Genomic DNA, 15,643 nt, shown 5'->3' on the forward strand with positions numbered 1-15,643 from the left:
TAGACTAGATAAAAGCTGAAAAAAAAAAAAAAAAAATCTCACCTTTCTGACACGCTGTACGAGCTCAGCCAACTCCTCCTCCGGTCTGCTCCGCCTGCCTCATCTTTCAGCTCATTAACATGTGTGCCAGGGTTTTGCCGTTTTCATGCCCTCACTATAGTTCAAGATGCTTCCTTGTTATTTCACTTATTGTGTGCCCTTTCACTGTTTTTTTTATCTAAATAAAACACCTGGGAGACAGAAACCGCATTCTCAAGTAAAGAGGAATTTGTGTGATTGTAAACAGTGACTTTAGTGTGAGTGAAAGTTAACTTTAGTAAGCATTGTGTCTTGTGTGGTATACAGGCATAATATGACTTGATAAATCACTACTGGGGGATAAAGCAAGAGTCCCAGTTCATTATACAGACATAAACTCATAATAGACGTAGGATAAACTGCATATTTTGGTAGTTATTTTACCAGGTGCTTTAGAAATTGCCCCAGAATGACAGTGCAGTGCTCAATGTTTTTCTTAGCTGATAAAGAACCAAATTCTTGTCATCCAGGAGACTTTAAACCTTTACTCAAAAAACAAACAAACAAACAAACAAACAAAAAACCCATCTGATTACACGATATCTTTTAAAATAAGACACGTTTGACTTTTTAAAAAGGTCAATATTCTATGAAATTATTTAAAAAATAATTTGATATTTTTGTGCAATTATTCATTAGCAGTCTACTATTTAGCATAACATTTGATATGAGTTATTTTTTGTTATGTTTTTCTAAGATGTAGCATTTACTTCCTATGCTGCAGGCACCTAAATGAGTGTCCAGATACACATACTTGTTTCAGTGAGAAGGGTTTTTAACTACACCCCTATCAATTTCCCTTTATGGAATTCAACAAATATTAAAATAAATTTAGACATTTAATGTTAACTGGGTGCTAATCAGAACAACTGGATTGTCCTGCTCTGTGACGTGAGGTCCAGAAGCCGGTAATCAAAGTGACCACTGCTAAAACAACTGAGCAGTCTCACAGTGCAGAGCTGAAATGCTGAAGACTCTGACTCACTAAAATGTGGCCAAGTCAAGATTTCAGCTTTGCCTACCTTTCCCTTGACCTCTCAGAGTAAACTGGATTTACGCTACTCTTCAAAATATACTTTGGAGATACAGCTATTAGACAGGAGTGTAATCAGGAAATCAGTCAATATATTTGACAAAGAGAATCTCAAAATCACATATACCGAACAGGATCAGCACTGTCAGCTTCACATATCCTACATCACTAATGTAGTTCTCACTTGGGTACGTTACAAAAAATAAATACATAAAAATAAAAACCTGTATGTGTCATAATTTTACTATTTCAGGACTTAAACACGGTCACATGAGCAGTGCAAAAGAGAACCGCAATGCCCCAATCATACAATGGCTGTACTGGATAATAATACAGCTTAAAACAGTAAAACAAAAACAAACAATGCAGTTAAGTACAATATATGTTTGCAATAAATATCAGTTGAAGTTATTATGGCTCCCAAATCTTCTGTACACAGACAAAATTGGCACAATAATTACACCAAATGAATGTATGAAATCTACAACTAGATACTGGACAATCTCAAAAATACACCGAAGAATGAGGCAGAGGTTAGTAGGTATGAAAATACATCACACACACGCACACACACACACGCACGCGCGCGCGCACCACACACGCGCGCACCACACACGCAACAACCACTGAATAAAAATGGCTCACATGCATGAATGCCAAGACACCTCAGACCACAACATAGTTACATAAGAAGGAGGGAAAGCGAAGCAGCGGAATGCGTGGCTACAGCATAGGTCACTGCAGGCAGGTGGAGAGGACCGCAGCAGAGCGGTGCATTCACCTGCCGCACGACTGGCCCTAGGAAGGGACCTCAGTCCTCCAGCGTGCGGAAGGCGTTCTGCATGTCCTCGTGCAGCTGGGCATAGTCAGCTTTAATCTTAGCCTCTCCGTCTTTCACAGGGTCCTGAGAGACGGGGAGACACGGAGACACCAGTTAAGAACAAGGCGAGCCACGATTTAGCAACAACTACATTTTCACACAATGCAGCACGTGGGACCCTTGAAAATCAAGGACATGCAGAGCATGGAATTGACAGTTGTCAGCCTTCCTAAACAGAGTTTTCTTCTTTCTCCTGCTTCAGTTCCATTACAGAACTAGAAACCCCAATGTGCCAAATTGCTGAACATCTGACTTGAACAGATGCTTTTATGTTGCCACATTAAATATCACAGATTTATAATTTAAAGTTCAAATCCAATGAATTCTCATTACATCCCTTTGAATGGCACTAAAACTGGGTGGTGTGTACCTTAAACTTCATGGAGCTGATCTTGTACAGGATCTCTCCCATATGCTCACGGATGATGGACCAGGTGATCCTGTTGTCGCTCTGTGCGGTTGTCTCCACCGCGTGGCGCGCCATGTCGTAGAAGGCGATCATGTTGGACAGGATACCCACAGTCTTGTAGAAGGGACAAAACCTGGAAATGTCACATGGAAAGGTTTGGGTGGCGGAGCATTTGCAACAGCTCACTGATTTCAGAAGGTCTGTTATAGCTACATGGTTTCATCTATGCACATATTTACCTGTCATAAGGTGTGTAACCGTTCTGCTGCAGGAAATCATCCTTGATCAATTTGGCAACTTCTAGTGTGATCTTATCCGTCTCAGCCAGCGATGCCTGGCATAAACAAAAACAAACAGATGAAACAAAACATTGTTTCACTGTTCTTATCATTATTATAAAACTGGTTAAAAGTTGTGTTTGTTATTTAAGGAGTAAACACACAGGATCTCTCTCACCTTTCCTACAAGCTGGACAATCTCAGCCAGGTCCTCTTCCTCCTGTAGGATCTCCTTTGCTTTTGTGCGCAGAGGCACAAACTCAGGGAAGTGCTTGTCATAGTACTCATCTAACGCACGTGTGTACTTGCTGTAGCTGATCAGCCAGTTTACTGAGGGGAAATGCTTCCTCTGCGCCAATTTCTTATCGAGACCCCAGAACACCTAAGAGGGAAAATAACGAGAGTAAGAAACAGAAGGGCTTTAGTGGTTTTAGTATGTGATCCTGACGCTAAGAGCTCTTACCTGTACAATACCTAGAGTAGCAGACGTCACAGGGTCTGAGAAATCTCCACCAGGGGGTGAGACACTGCAGAAAAATGCAAAACACCTTATTCTGTAAACACCTAATAACAGAACCTGGCACAGCTCTATTTTGTGCACTCTTTGTATGAGGAACAAACCTTTGACACATTCTGCAGAAATAGTGTTTCAACAGCAGTGAGGGGAAAAGGGAAGCGAACAGCTCCCCCCTGTGTTCAGAGGCAGTACTCACGCGCCCACTATGCTGACACTGCCTTCTCTCTCAGGGTTACCAAGGCATTTCACCCGGCCAGCACGCTCATAAAAGGAGGCCAATCTAGCACCCAGATAGGCAGGATAACCACTATCTGTTAACACACACACACACACACACACACACACACACACACACAGAGAGAGAGAGAGAGAGAGAGAGAGAGAGAGAGAGAGAGAGAGAGAGAGAGAGAGAGAGAGAGAGAGAGAGAGAGAGAGAGAGAGAGAGAGAGAGAGAGAGAGAGAGAGAGAGAGAGAGAGAGAGAGAGAGAGAGAGAGAGAGAGAGAGAGAGAGAGAGAGAGAGAGAGAGAGAGAGAGAGAGAGAGAGAGAGAGAGAGAGAGAGAGAGAGAGAGAGAGAGAGAGAGAGAGAGAGAGAGAGAGAGAGAGAGAGAGAAACTGTGAGGTTTGTAGCCTTCTTTGGTAATTACAAAAGTTGTAGATTTTTTGTTTACCAGCAGGCATCTCAGCCAGACGTCCAGATATCTCCCTGAGAGCTTCTGCCCATCGAGAGGTGGAGTCAGCCATCATGCTCACATTATAACCCATGTCTCTAAAATACTCGGACAAAGTGATTCCTATTGGGGGGGATATTTCCACATAAATTATGAAAGATTTGATATTCAAACTCAAGAACTAAATTAAGGGAGTGCTAGTTATGACATGCAAAATGACTTTGCAGGAATGCACCGATATCTGACAGGCTGGTACCTGTATAAATGGAGGCCTCTCTAGCCGCTACAGGCATGTTAGAGGTGTTGGCTACCAGAGATGTTCTCTTCATGATGCTTTCCACCTTACCATCCACCTCCATGGTTAGCTGTTGGATAAGAGTGCAGTCAGTCAATCATCCTGAAAGCCAATCACAAATCAATCTTTGGCTACCTAAAGCTGCATTGTTATGGCAATTCTCACCTCAGGGAAGTCTCGCAGCACTTCTGACATCTCATTACCACGCTCTCCGCAGCCCACGTAGATGATGACATCACTGTTGGAGTATTTGGACAAGGACTGAGATATGACGGTTTTGCCACAGCCAAAAGCACCTGGAATGGCTGTAGTCCCTCCCTGCACACACCTACAAGCATGAGAAAACAGATTAACCCCCCCCCAAAATAAATAAATAAATAAATAAATAAATAAAAATAAGCCACACACACGGAGAGGAAAATTAAATAAAGAAATATTCGAATAGAGTGAGACCCAGTCATCAGTGCCATTGTAGCAGGGGCCAGTTTCAAAAACCGCCAACCTGGTGGGGTTTCCTCGTACAACAGTACTGAGAGCATACTGAGCATAATGGAAAAACATCCAGCAAAAGGGGATCCTGAGGACATAACTCGGCGATAAAAGGGGTCAGGGGAGGGTGCCGAGAATCTCTCTGCCAAACAGGTGGTACACAGTCAGGCAAACTGCAGCCAAACCTGTCGTTCCTTAGCACGGGTGGGCTAGAACAGCAGAGGACCCGTCCGAGTGCTGCCTTTTGTGATTTCCCTTAGACGAGACTCTAGTGGCAAAAGAGCACAAAAACTGGATCGCTGAGCAGGTGGAAAGCGTTGCCTAGTCAGATGAGTCCATATTTTTATTGCACCATGCTGATGGGAGGGTCCAAATTTGGAGCAAGCAGCATAAATTGATGATCCCTTCTTGTCAGGTGTTAAGTCAGGCTGAGGGAGGTGGAGTAATGATGTGGGGAATGTTTTCTTGGCACTCCCTGGGTCCTCTGATACCTGTGGATGGACAGCAGGGCTTACCAAATTCATTCCGTCCATGGCTTCTGTTTACTCTACAGCAGAAGGACACTTTCTACAGGCCATATAGTCATGGATTGTTTCCAGGAACATGCTGTTCGGAGCATGTCAGTACTTCCATCTGATTTGCAGCAACATCAAGTAGCGATCCTGTCCGAGTGGGCCAAGATTCCTGCAGAACGATTTTAACACCTAGCGGAATCTACACCACAAAGAAATGCTATGGTTTTGAAGGCAAAAAGGGAGGTTTTTTTTTTGTTTGTTTGTTTTTTTTGTTGTTTTTTTTAAACAGGACATTGATGATTCATGAAACTGGAAACACAGTCCTTGTGTAAGCTATGCAGAACTGACCGACACCCCCCCCCCCCCCCAAATAAATAAATAAATAAATAAATCGCTGATGGCCTATAAGTATAGCTGTACAAGTACCTAAAGGCAATCAACTACACAAGACAAATCCATATCCCACTCACGGGAAAAGAGCGTCCAGCACTCTCTGGCCAGTCAGAAGTGGATAGTTGGCAGGCAGCTTCTCAGTAACCGGTCGGACCTGACGGACAGGCCACACTTGCACCATGGTGAACTTCTCCTTCACCCCCTCAAACTCAAGCTCCAGTACTACATCCTATCACACACACACACACACACACACACACACACACACACACACACACACACAAAAACGACATTCACACACCACCACCAACTCCACATTATTACTTAGTGTGGTGGTTTTGTGTGGCTTAGCTCAAGCAGCCACAGAACTCACCGAGACATCATAGTTGCCAGGCGGGGCCAGGTAGGTGACGGTGCCGCGGTTTCTGGGAGGTAGCATGATCTTGTGCTTAATGAGAGAGTTCTCAGAAACCAAACCATAGATGTCACCCCCAGTTATGTGACTGCCAACCTGAGTGGGAGGAGAAGGACTTAGCATTTCATTTCAAAATGTGTTTGCAAACCACTGACACCTTTCCTTTCTGTCTGACGTGCAGAATTGCTATGACTTTTCTGAATTAAAAGGATTTTTCTTTGAGGAGCAAATCAGAATGCGACACTAAATATGTGCTAAATATGTCATCAAGGAAATAGAACACAATCAGTAGATATGCATATTATACAGATTTTCAGATTTTTGGGGACTTTATGTTGTTGGTATTATATCATTTTTTACTACTGGTGTGAATGACAGACTTTATAACCAGATATGTAAAGAATGATTCATATTTTATTTACCCACACAGCTTAGCTCTCAGGGGAGCATTTCAGAGGACTGGGGATCAGTTTAAGTCATTACAAACATTAACGACTTTTCTCACAGAAAGAAAACAGGCACCTTCTAGAGCACAGCATGTTTGCTATTGAACCTTACGTTATTTGCTACAAATGCTGATTCAGTTAATTCACTTTAACTTCACACAAGTACACACCCGCAAACTCTTGGAGGGCAAGAACTCCCATTTGAGGTGATGGCTTAGGGCACTGACGTTGACTCCTCGGGGGATGTAGATGCTCTTGGTCAAATCATTGATATCTTTGAGTGGACGCTGGATGCCGTCAAAAATAGAGCCCATGATCCCAGGTCCCAGTTCAACGGAGAGGGGCTTCCCAGTCCGCAGGACTGGGTCACCGACACACACGCCAGCTGAACTGCACTCAGGAAAAATGATTGGCTCAACAAAGCATGCGTTACTGTCACTAGCACGTGTGGAGGATGGAAAGTAGACATGCTTGATATGCCATTATGGCCCGATCCATCAGCAAATACTACCAACTTGTAGTTGCTACAGGGTAATAGAGCTTAAAATGGAATCACGATTCAGAGGACATTTATGCATCACCCCACATTTAAAACAGAAAGCCCCACAGTGAAAGCCTGAGGCAGTGAGCACACTAGCCGAGAAGGCACATGGAACACTTGGCTGTTCCCTGTCTAAACTGCTTTTTATTACCATTACTTTATCAGCATCTTTTTCTATTTTCTTTTTCTTTTTTTTATTTCTGTTGATTTATTATTACTTAAAAAAAGCACTTTGTACACTTGGGTCAAAATATGATATGTAAATAAAATGCAATAACAATAATAATAATAATAATAATAATAATAATAATAATAATAATAATACCATTATATTTTCAGCACCATCATTAGAGATGATGGAGCACGTCCAGTTACAATCTTACTTTCTCTTGTTTCACATACTGTACTGAGGCGCCACTGGGCCAGTGCCGTTAAAGGATACATGTCTCCTCGTACACCTGAATGGTGGCCATGTCTCCCTCCAGGCGGATGATCTCTCCCACCAGCTCGCTGTGGCCAACGCGCACCAGTTCATACATGGCTGCCCCAGCCATGCTGGACGCAGTCACCACTGCAGGATGCGCCCACACACAGGCACACATTTGACTTGACATGCCATCCACACTTGCATACCATCAGTGAGAGTGACACAGATGCTCTGCCCAACAGAACATAATTCTTCCTCCACGCTACTCACCAGGTCCAGACACGCCGTGCACATATCCAAACTGTCCCTCCCGCTCCTCATCTCGAATCTTGGCCAGCTTGGAGAAGTCCATATTTGCAGTGTGTCTAAGGGGCAGATGAGACGGCAGTATCAGACATCAAGAATGTGAAATGCAGTACGTAGGTGATTCAGTTGCTCATATGTTACTGGTACCTGGTTCATTGGACAGAAACCCTTCTCTATACATTTGTGTAAATGTTTTGCACTAAAATGTTTTTAGTGCAAAAACTCAACTGTGTACCTCTTAATCAGAATCAAATGCCACTTTAAATTGCAGCATACATATATAGACCTGAAGAAGGGTCCAATCAGTAAGCTGTTAGAGAACCTCACGAAATCTTAATGTCTGTAGTAGCCTACAAGCATGAAATGATTGCATCTAATAACACAAAATGTGTGAAACTTCTGTGTTTTTAAGTCAAACATTATGCAGAAGTCACAGCATTCTGGTATCCTACTCTATTCAACTGTACATTTAGAACTTATTTTACAAAGCTATGTATTGTACAGTGCAACTTCAGCACTTCAAAATGACAGAGGTTCCTAGTGTGGATGAGTTCCTAGTTCCACATACTATAAAACTGTGTGATTGCTAGTTATCAGCTGATTTTTAAATCACACAGTCATGAAGTAAGTCTCACAGACAGGAAGATGTCTGGGGAGACTATACTGCTTTGCCACAGCAGCACCAAGCGATAAACTAGAGAAGCCCCGGGAAAAAATAAAACACAAAATATCTCCGTCTACTGCTTATTAACATATGAGCAATAAAAGTACCATAAAATTCCATTATTGCACATGGATTATTTTGCCCAACTTAATTTGTTCTGCAGTCTTAAAAGGAACAAGTCTAACTCGTGTTCCTCACATGACATTTCCAATACTCAGCCCCTTTCACTTTCGTGTACTGTGAATGCTGGTGTTAACCTGAATGCTGTAGTGGTACGTGTATGTGTTACCTTGAAATTAGCAGACTCGAACACTGAAATATATATTTCTATAAAACTATATTTGAGAACTGCAATCCCCCCCCCCCCCAAAAAAAAAAAATCAAGCATAGATTCCCATTTGCCCCCCCACCCCCCAAGGAAGCTGATTGCGAGGTATCGCATTGTTCACATGACCATGAAACGGCTCAAATGTGCAGTTGTTTTTATGATAGCTAGGTTTGCTAGTGACTGAACATCACAAAGGGTGTGGAAAAGAATCTATCCGTTACGAATTTCCAATACATTTATTAAATTGCAGAATTTGAGCATCCCATTTTATCTTGTTTTAACAAGGATGACACTTCAATGCCACTTCGCATCTATACTGAAATACAAGATAAATTATTATAAATAATTTGCATCGGGTCAAGAACCGACTGCAATAGTTGGTCAAAAAGATAAAGGTTAGCCTGAAGAATAATATTCCCAAGGTTAAGGGGCTGGATGCAATAGAAGAAAAATTAAGCATCGTTTTAGCTAGCTAGCTAACGAATATCCAAAACATAAACCCTCCGTATACTGCAATCGTAACAGAAGACACTAACTGAACTTTGTCAGAATTAATATTATGATTTATTTCTTTAAAAACGTTATAATTTAACGGTATATAATTAGCATCTTTTTCATACTCAAGGTCACTTGACGGCACAAATAACTAGATATAGGTGCATCAAATTGTGACTGACACACACACACTTCTTTGTTGCACTCCAGTAGATTAACACCCCGAGAGAAGAGATACGTCAAATGAATCAGCTAACTAGCTCGTTAGCCAGCTAACCAACCAGCTATCTAGTCGTCAGCCAACGTATGTGACTTTACAATGAAAATAAACAAATGCACTAAACCAAAATCGTTTAAATGAAAAGACAATAACATACGATGTTTGTAAAAATTAATAAATGTTACATACCTGAAATTCTAAGACAACCAGTAAGCTCCAAATACTCTTTACTAAAATGAAGTGAAATCAGGAAAGATCAGCTGACTTTATTGACTCGATGGTAATATTGTAAGGGATTAAGGATAAAACACACGTACCGCCACCTCCTGGTAGCGTTTAAAACCAGGATTTGATAATACCTGAGACATTATAAGGACTTTGGTAATACTCCAAATATGAGTATAATTAATGTTACTTTAACTGAAATTATTTATAGTATTAATTTAAATTAGCAGACATTAGCATTAATAAAGCATTAATTTAATATGTTAAATTGAATAACCCCATTGGTCAATCATTCTCAATTATCGCACATAAAATTAAGACTATAAAACACTAAGGTCACCGAACGCCAATATAATCCAATGTAAATATTTAAAAATACTGAGAGGATCTTATTTTATGATGGCATTTTAGCTATAGCGACTTTTATTTTTTGGGCAGAGAGCCACCAAACGCCACTTCCTGTGCTCCCAACGCTTCCTGTTGCTTGTTGTTGCTAGTTTAATGTAAGGCGACCTGAGTTGACAGAAGCCTCTACCCACAGCAGCGGCGGAGCAAGTACTGCTAGCTGGCTAGTTGGTTAGCAACATACATGTGGTGGGTACAGCGAGAGTCAACCATAGCCCAAAGTTAGCACAAATTCTCTGTTCGGATTGAAAAATACTGTCGACGTCGCCTGTGTCTTCAACTACAAACGAGTTCCGTTCAACATGAAAGGGTGAGTAGCACTACCTAGATTGATATATCTGGCTATCGCGACTAAAGTTTTCCTCCTCTCCTTTCAACAGGGGGGGCGGGGGAGTCGCTCGCAATGCTATCTAGCTAGCTTAGGCTATCTGCGCGGTAAGAAGAAAGAATTTGCCAACGACAGCGCCGCATTACATTCGTGCAAATTGGAGGGTTTAAAACTGCTTCGCTTAGCAACTAGTTAAGTACGGCTAGACGTTCAGTTGCATATTATTTTAAATAGTCAGTGTACACAAGCCTATGGCCGCTGAAGCTCGTATGGTGCCTGCTAGCTAGCTGAATCTTGTGTCGAATCTAAGTCTGAAAATGTTGAGTCAGACTATGAGAGGCTAGCTAGCTGGGTAGTTAGCTACATGCTTAGCCTGGTAGTAGATTCCATGCTTGTTTTTCATTAATAAGATGGGTAGCTAGCAAACTGTTTCCCTTTTCGCGGGTAATATAGGTCTCTGTATACCTTCAAAGTTTGTATTTTTACGACTACCAGTTGCCTCTAAAATGCGTTCTGTAGAAAAAAATGTAGTGTAGGTTAACTATGTCAACTCACCTGCACCAGCTAATTAGCTGGCTAACGTGAGCTAGCGAGCTATTCGTTGTGCAGTCAAGAGATATTGGTTTAGCTAGCTTGATAGAATGTCCTTTGTAGCTAACTAGTAGCGTCTGGCCAACAGTTAGCCAGGTAAACTGGCGGATAACATTACTTTGATGAATCAGGCCAACGTTAACTTGTTGATGATTGCTGGCTGTATAAAGCCGGGGACTACAGCTAGCTACATTCATATGTGATCACTTGGATAACATGCATTAGCTAGCTAGCTTCTTACCTACTTCGCTAGCTGTTCAGTAAGAGCAGCTCTAGCTAAGTTGGCTGTTAATTATTAGACGTAGCACACCTATCTAACGTTAGTTGTTAGAATATTAATAGTTGTCTTCAGTAAGAAAAGCTGCGCAGACGTCTTTAGGAATGAAGCAGATTTGAACTGTTTGGTGTATGCTAGCAGCTTAATAGATGAGGGTTTTTTGTGTAAATTCTCACCTGATTGTACTGTCAGTCAGAGTATCGCTATGGGATGGAATTTCCTCCTGCATTAAGAGAGATTCAGAAGCAGTTCATAAACTCAGACGCCTCTGGTTCTCTGTTGTTATTGCCGGTTTTTCTAGATGCATACTGAGTGCTGACCTGGTGAAATGTAATATACTAACGCTTTAATATGCTACCATTTCCAAACCCTATAAACCTGGGGCAGTTAAGCAGGTAGGTTACTCTTAGTTCTGCCTGGTTTTAAAAGCAGAAAGATGAAGCTGAGAATTCTTTTGAAGATTGGTTTACTCTGGAATAGAGAACCAGACGTTCTGATTAACTGTACTTGTTATTCTACCAGTGGCAGTAGGAGTGTGACCTAAAAACATGACACGCAGCTGTTGGGTTGTTTTGGAGGTTTAGCATGCAGTTGCCCTATAAATACCTCCATAGTCCCACCACTGGGGTCAATTGGAAGCAACTCAAACTTCTGATACACTTAAACCTGGGAGTCATAATGGCATGTTCAAGTTCAGTGCTATCACATGTAGCTGGCTAATTGTTTCTAGTTTGATAACTTTGAAATAAGCTTGAATTATAATTAACTAAATGTAAAAGCTATTTGAGGGGTGGTGATTTTCACGTGAACAGGCCAGCCAAGTCTTTTCTCCCTGTATCAGCCAGTTTGTATGGTTTAGTCAAGACAAAGAAGCAAGGCTGATGCACCCATTTCTTTTTTGATTTTAGGTTGCAACAGTTGAGCTACAACAAAAACATTTATTTGGCTAAAACATGCAAAAATGTTGTTCTGCTTTTTTAATTTTACTTTTTTTTTTTTTCTTTTCAATGAGCAGCCAGTTGACCATTCTGCTTTTGTTCCAGTAGCCGGATCGAGCTGGGGGATGTTACCCCCCACAACATTAAACAGCTCAAGCGTCTAAACCAAGTCATCTTCCCTGTCAGTTACAACGACAAGTTCTACAAAGACGTACTAGAAGTTGGAGAGCTTGCTAAGCTAGGTAAGAAAGTGAGTGCACTAACCACACACTCAAATTGTTTTGTCTTGGGGTTAGATTGAGATGAATTTCTTCAATCTTGTTTTGCAGCATACTTCAATGACATCGCTGTTGGGGCAGTGTGCTGTAGGGTGGACCATTCCCAAAACCAGAAAAGACTGTACATCATGACACTTGGCTGTCTAGCACCCTACCGTAGACTGGGCATAGGTAAAGTAGTTTCATAGAAAACAAAGCCGGATTAAACATATAAAACCTTACCTATACTACTATATCCAAACTATAAATGGATTAATTTAATATTCGATTCATGGAATAACTGCACATTGGCAGTTTGCTTGTTGTCTTGAAGCAATGTGTTAGAGTTGAACAATGCACATTTTCTTCTTTGTTCTGCTCAAGTTGAAATAGTTTTTTGATGATCTTTTTAAGTCTTTAATGTTTGCTCAAGTTCAAATATCTTAATGTTTAAATTGTCTTGTCTGATTTAAGGAACAAAGATGCTGAACCATGTGTTGAACATTTGCGAGAAGGATGGCACTTTTGACAACATTTACCTGTAAGTTCTCAACTGATTTGTCTTAACTTTGTTTCACCAAAAATAAACTGCTGAAACAATCAATAGTGAAAACCTTCCATATCCAACAATGCTACATGTTGGCCAGCATATGCAGAGTAGTGCAGAAAGTTGGGTATAGACAGATAACTGAAAATTGAGTGATAAATACTTATATAAATATGATATACTTTTAAACTGACCACCTTTTAATGCCTGCCTTCCCTCCCTTTCTTCCAGTCATGTGCAGATCAGCAACGAGTCTGCAATTGACTTCTACCAGAAATTTGGCTTTGAGATCATTGAAACAAAAAAGAACTATTACAAGAGGATAGAGCCAGCAGATGCCCATGTCCTCCAGAAGAGCCTGCGTAGCCCATGTGCACCCCCGGCAGGAGAGTTGCACAAGGCTGAGTAGCGACTGAAGCGTGCTACAGCAATTCGTCCCGGTCCGCACTCCTAAAATGGAACTGTGACAGATGCCCCAGGGTCTATAGATACACCACTTTTTCAGAGGGCAATTTAAAGAGAAAACGAGTCCATAAAAATTGCTGCCTTTTATTTTGCAAAAAATATATAAAACAAACAAAAACTAAGTCCCCATCAGTTTTGCATTTTTTTTTTCTTCTTTTTTTTCCCCATTTAGAGATTTGAAATTGAACATGAGGTTTTTACTTTTCTTTTCAGGCAGAATAAATACATGCTCCATAAAGCAGCTTACTTGTTACCAGTAGACATGGTGAAGGTTAAGTATGTAAGCATACTGTTTGCATTTTGTTTAAAATTGTTAAAGGCAAGGGGACATGACTTTTGTTGTTTGGACAAGACCATAGAACTAAAAAGAGGGGAGATTCTTTTAAATAGAACATTTTCTGAAGAGAGATGGTCCTAGCTTGCGGCCTTGGTGTCATGCTATGGATCGTCTTGGTGACTTTTGGAACTTCCGTCACCTCACCACCTAAGCCCAAGGACACGTGGAAAAGGAACCCTCCTGGTGGTTGAGGCATGTTTCATTTTACAGGCAGTATGCAGTGGAGGAGTACTGCATATGATGTCAGTCTCCTTCCAGTCTGCCCATCCTCGAGGGCAATAGGATCATATAGCCTCCTCAAACAAAAGACAACAAGGTAAAATGGTTTCAGAAGGTGAGATTGGGGAAATGCACTCCACTCTCATTTCTGAATGGTTTTTGTTTCTCTGCCCATTATTTAATATCCCCCACCCCTCACCACCATAATTGCCGATTGGTTCATGGCTTTCCCTGGGGTGCTGATAATTAGGAAAAGGCTTGTGAATATCACTTCTACAGAAGAGATTTACTGTTGGTTACCCCAGAGTCTGGGACCCTGTTTCCATATATGTCCCAGCATAGACACATGTTTTGCCACAAGCTCACATTCCATGAACGGTCATTTTAATAGGCTTCATTGACTAAATACTATTTGGATGTACACATCCTTTTCTGCTCTTGTGGTTGAATTGCTTTAAACTCTGGCAAAATAGGAATTTAAAAGACATTTTTGCTGTAGGCTGTCAATAGACAATTCCAGTATCTCTTTCAGATTCTGCAGAATAGCCATCCTTTTGAACATGGCACCAAAATATATTTAATAGCTAAATGGGAGTTTATTGACTGTTTCAGAAATTTCTTTTTAATTGCTTATGAGACCTAGAGCAGATTAACTGCTTAGACAGGTAAACATGAAACCAACCCAAAATGAAGTTGTATTTCTTTTTCTTTCTTGTTTAATTAACAAAGCCTATTGATGTGAATTTATGCAGAATGTAAGCCTTGATGTCAGTGGTTCATTTTTGGACCCTGAATGCTGGTTCATGTGGTACGAAGTACTAGAATTGGCCTAACATTTTGGGAGGAAAACTTCCTGCAAAGGTTGAAATCAGTTTTCTTGAAGATGCCTTCGGCCTGAATTTTTGTCCCTCCCGCCTTTAACAGTTGGACGTGGTGTGTTGTGAAACAGTTTGCGGTTCACACATTGCCTGGGTGCAGATTTGAAGCTTAGCAGTGTTCTCTTTTGAATACTGCCAGCTAAAAATCTTCCAGTGTATCGCTATCATTTCAGTGATGTTCACTGACAGACACCCATTTCCTATTTGTATTGTGGGACAGTTGCAAATGGTTTTTATATGTAGGTTCCTTATACAGAATTCAGAGGGCCAGACCCCCAGGAGAAGCCTTGACACTGCATGCAAGGTGGCACATGCCCTCTCCATTGTAGTACAAGCATGTTTTCCTTCTTTCTTTGGAGAATTTTGTCTTTTCTGGAGCTCTATATTGTAAAACTTTTAAACCTCTAAATAAAAATACTATTTGCATTATGTGGGAGAACATGCTGTTACACATGTAAGTTTAAAAAAATAATAATAATCCTCACAGGGTGATGACTTTCTGAGGCTTAGAAAAACCTGAACTTCCAGCCCCACAATTTTGTTTTAGTAACCTGATATTGTTATAGTTGCCATGTTTTTTTCCTGCTTTTATATCTCTGTATATTGATTACTGCATAAGGAAAGAGTACGAGTTTTTATTTTCACTGCAGTAAACTAGCCACTTCCCTAAAAAATATTTTTCTGTCAATCAGACAGCGTGTCGCAAGCCACGTTACGCCCGTTAGGTTTCGTCTTGGCTCATCATTGGCCTATATGTCCCCCTCCGGTAGGATGGGT

At 41.1% G+C, this 15,643-nt stretch overlaps 2 protein-coding genes across 3 annotated transcripts; one reads left to right on the forward strand and one right to left on the reverse strand.

Annotated features, from left to right (window-relative positions):
• Nucleotides 1–1,181: 1,181 nt before the first annotated feature.
• atp6v1ab (ATPase H+ transporting V1 subunit Ab) lies at nucleotides 1,182–9,696 on the reverse strand. The gene is made up of 15 exons (XM_027008039.2): nucleotides 9,589–9,696; nucleotides 7,657–7,751; nucleotides 7,402–7,530; nucleotides 6,589–6,803; nucleotides 5,931–6,068; nucleotides 5,635–5,786; nucleotides 4,326–4,488; nucleotides 4,122–4,230; nucleotides 3,866–3,988; nucleotides 3,392–3,506; nucleotides 3,142–3,205; nucleotides 2,857–3,060; nucleotides 2,640–2,734; nucleotides 2,362–2,533; nucleotides 1,182–2,015 (listed from the first exon to the last, which is right to left on the reverse strand). Exons 2-15 carry the CDS (start codon nucleotides 7,736–7,738, stop codon nucleotides 1,923–1,925), a joined length of 1,854 nt encoding a protein of 617 aa, XP_026863840.1. The 5' UTR covers nucleotides 7,739–7,751; nucleotides 9,589–9,696; the 3' UTR covers nucleotides 1,182–1,922.
• A 430-nt stretch (nucleotides 9,697–10,126) lies between these two features.
• On the forward strand, nucleotides 10,127–15,295 carry naa50 (N-alpha-acetyltransferase 50, NatE catalytic subunit). Of its 2 annotated transcripts, none has more exons than XM_027008093.2 (5): nucleotides 10,127–10,339; nucleotides 12,269–12,405; nucleotides 12,493–12,612; nucleotides 12,895–12,961; nucleotides 13,199–15,295. In XM_027008093.2, the coding sequence occupies exons 1-5, from the start codon at nucleotides 10,332–10,334 to the stop codon at nucleotides 13,374–13,376; spliced, it is 510 nt and encodes a 169-aa protein (XP_026863894.1). In that variant the 5' UTR covers nucleotides 10,127–10,331; the 3' UTR covers nucleotides 13,377–15,295. The 2 variants fall into 2 exon arrangements, with proteins under 2 accessions (XP_026863894.1, XP_026863895.1); XM_027008094.2 differs by having other exon boundaries at nucleotides 12,272–12,405.
• Nucleotides 15,296–15,643: the final 348 nt, after the last annotated feature.

This window comes from Electrophorus electricus, chromosome 5 (genome assembly GCF_013358815.1).
Source record: "Electrophorus electricus isolate fEleEle1 chromosome 5, fEleEle1.pri, whole genome shotgun sequence".
Classification (NCBI taxonomy): domain Eukaryota; kingdom Metazoa; phylum Chordata; class Actinopteri; order Gymnotiformes; family Gymnotidae; genus Electrophorus; species Electrophorus electricus.

Excerpts from the sequence above, each read along its gene's own strand:
- atp6v1ab (XM_027008039.2), bottom strand. The coding sequence starts at position 7,738 with ATGGACTTCTCCAAGCTGGCCAAGATTCGAGATGAGGAGCGGGAGGGA. Across the intron at positions 5,787-5,930 it reads CTGGCAACTATGATGTCTCG|GATGTAGTACTGGAGCTTGA; the intron begins GTGAGTTCTGTG and ends TGTGTGTGATAG. Across the intron at positions 3,989-4,121 it reads AGAGGCCTCCATTTATACAG|GAATCACTTTGTCCGAGTAT; the intron begins GTACCAGCCTGT and ends CCCCCCCAATAG.
- naa50 (XM_027008093.2), top strand. Across the intron at positions 12,406-12,492 it reads TGGAGAGCTTGCTAAGCTAG|CATACTTCAATGACATCGCT; the intron begins GTAAGAAAGTGA and ends CTTGTTTTGCAG. Across the intron at positions 12,962-13,198 it reads ACTTTTGACAACATTTACCT|TCATGTGCAGATCAGCAACG; the intron begins GTAAGTTCTCAA and ends CCTTTCTTCCAG.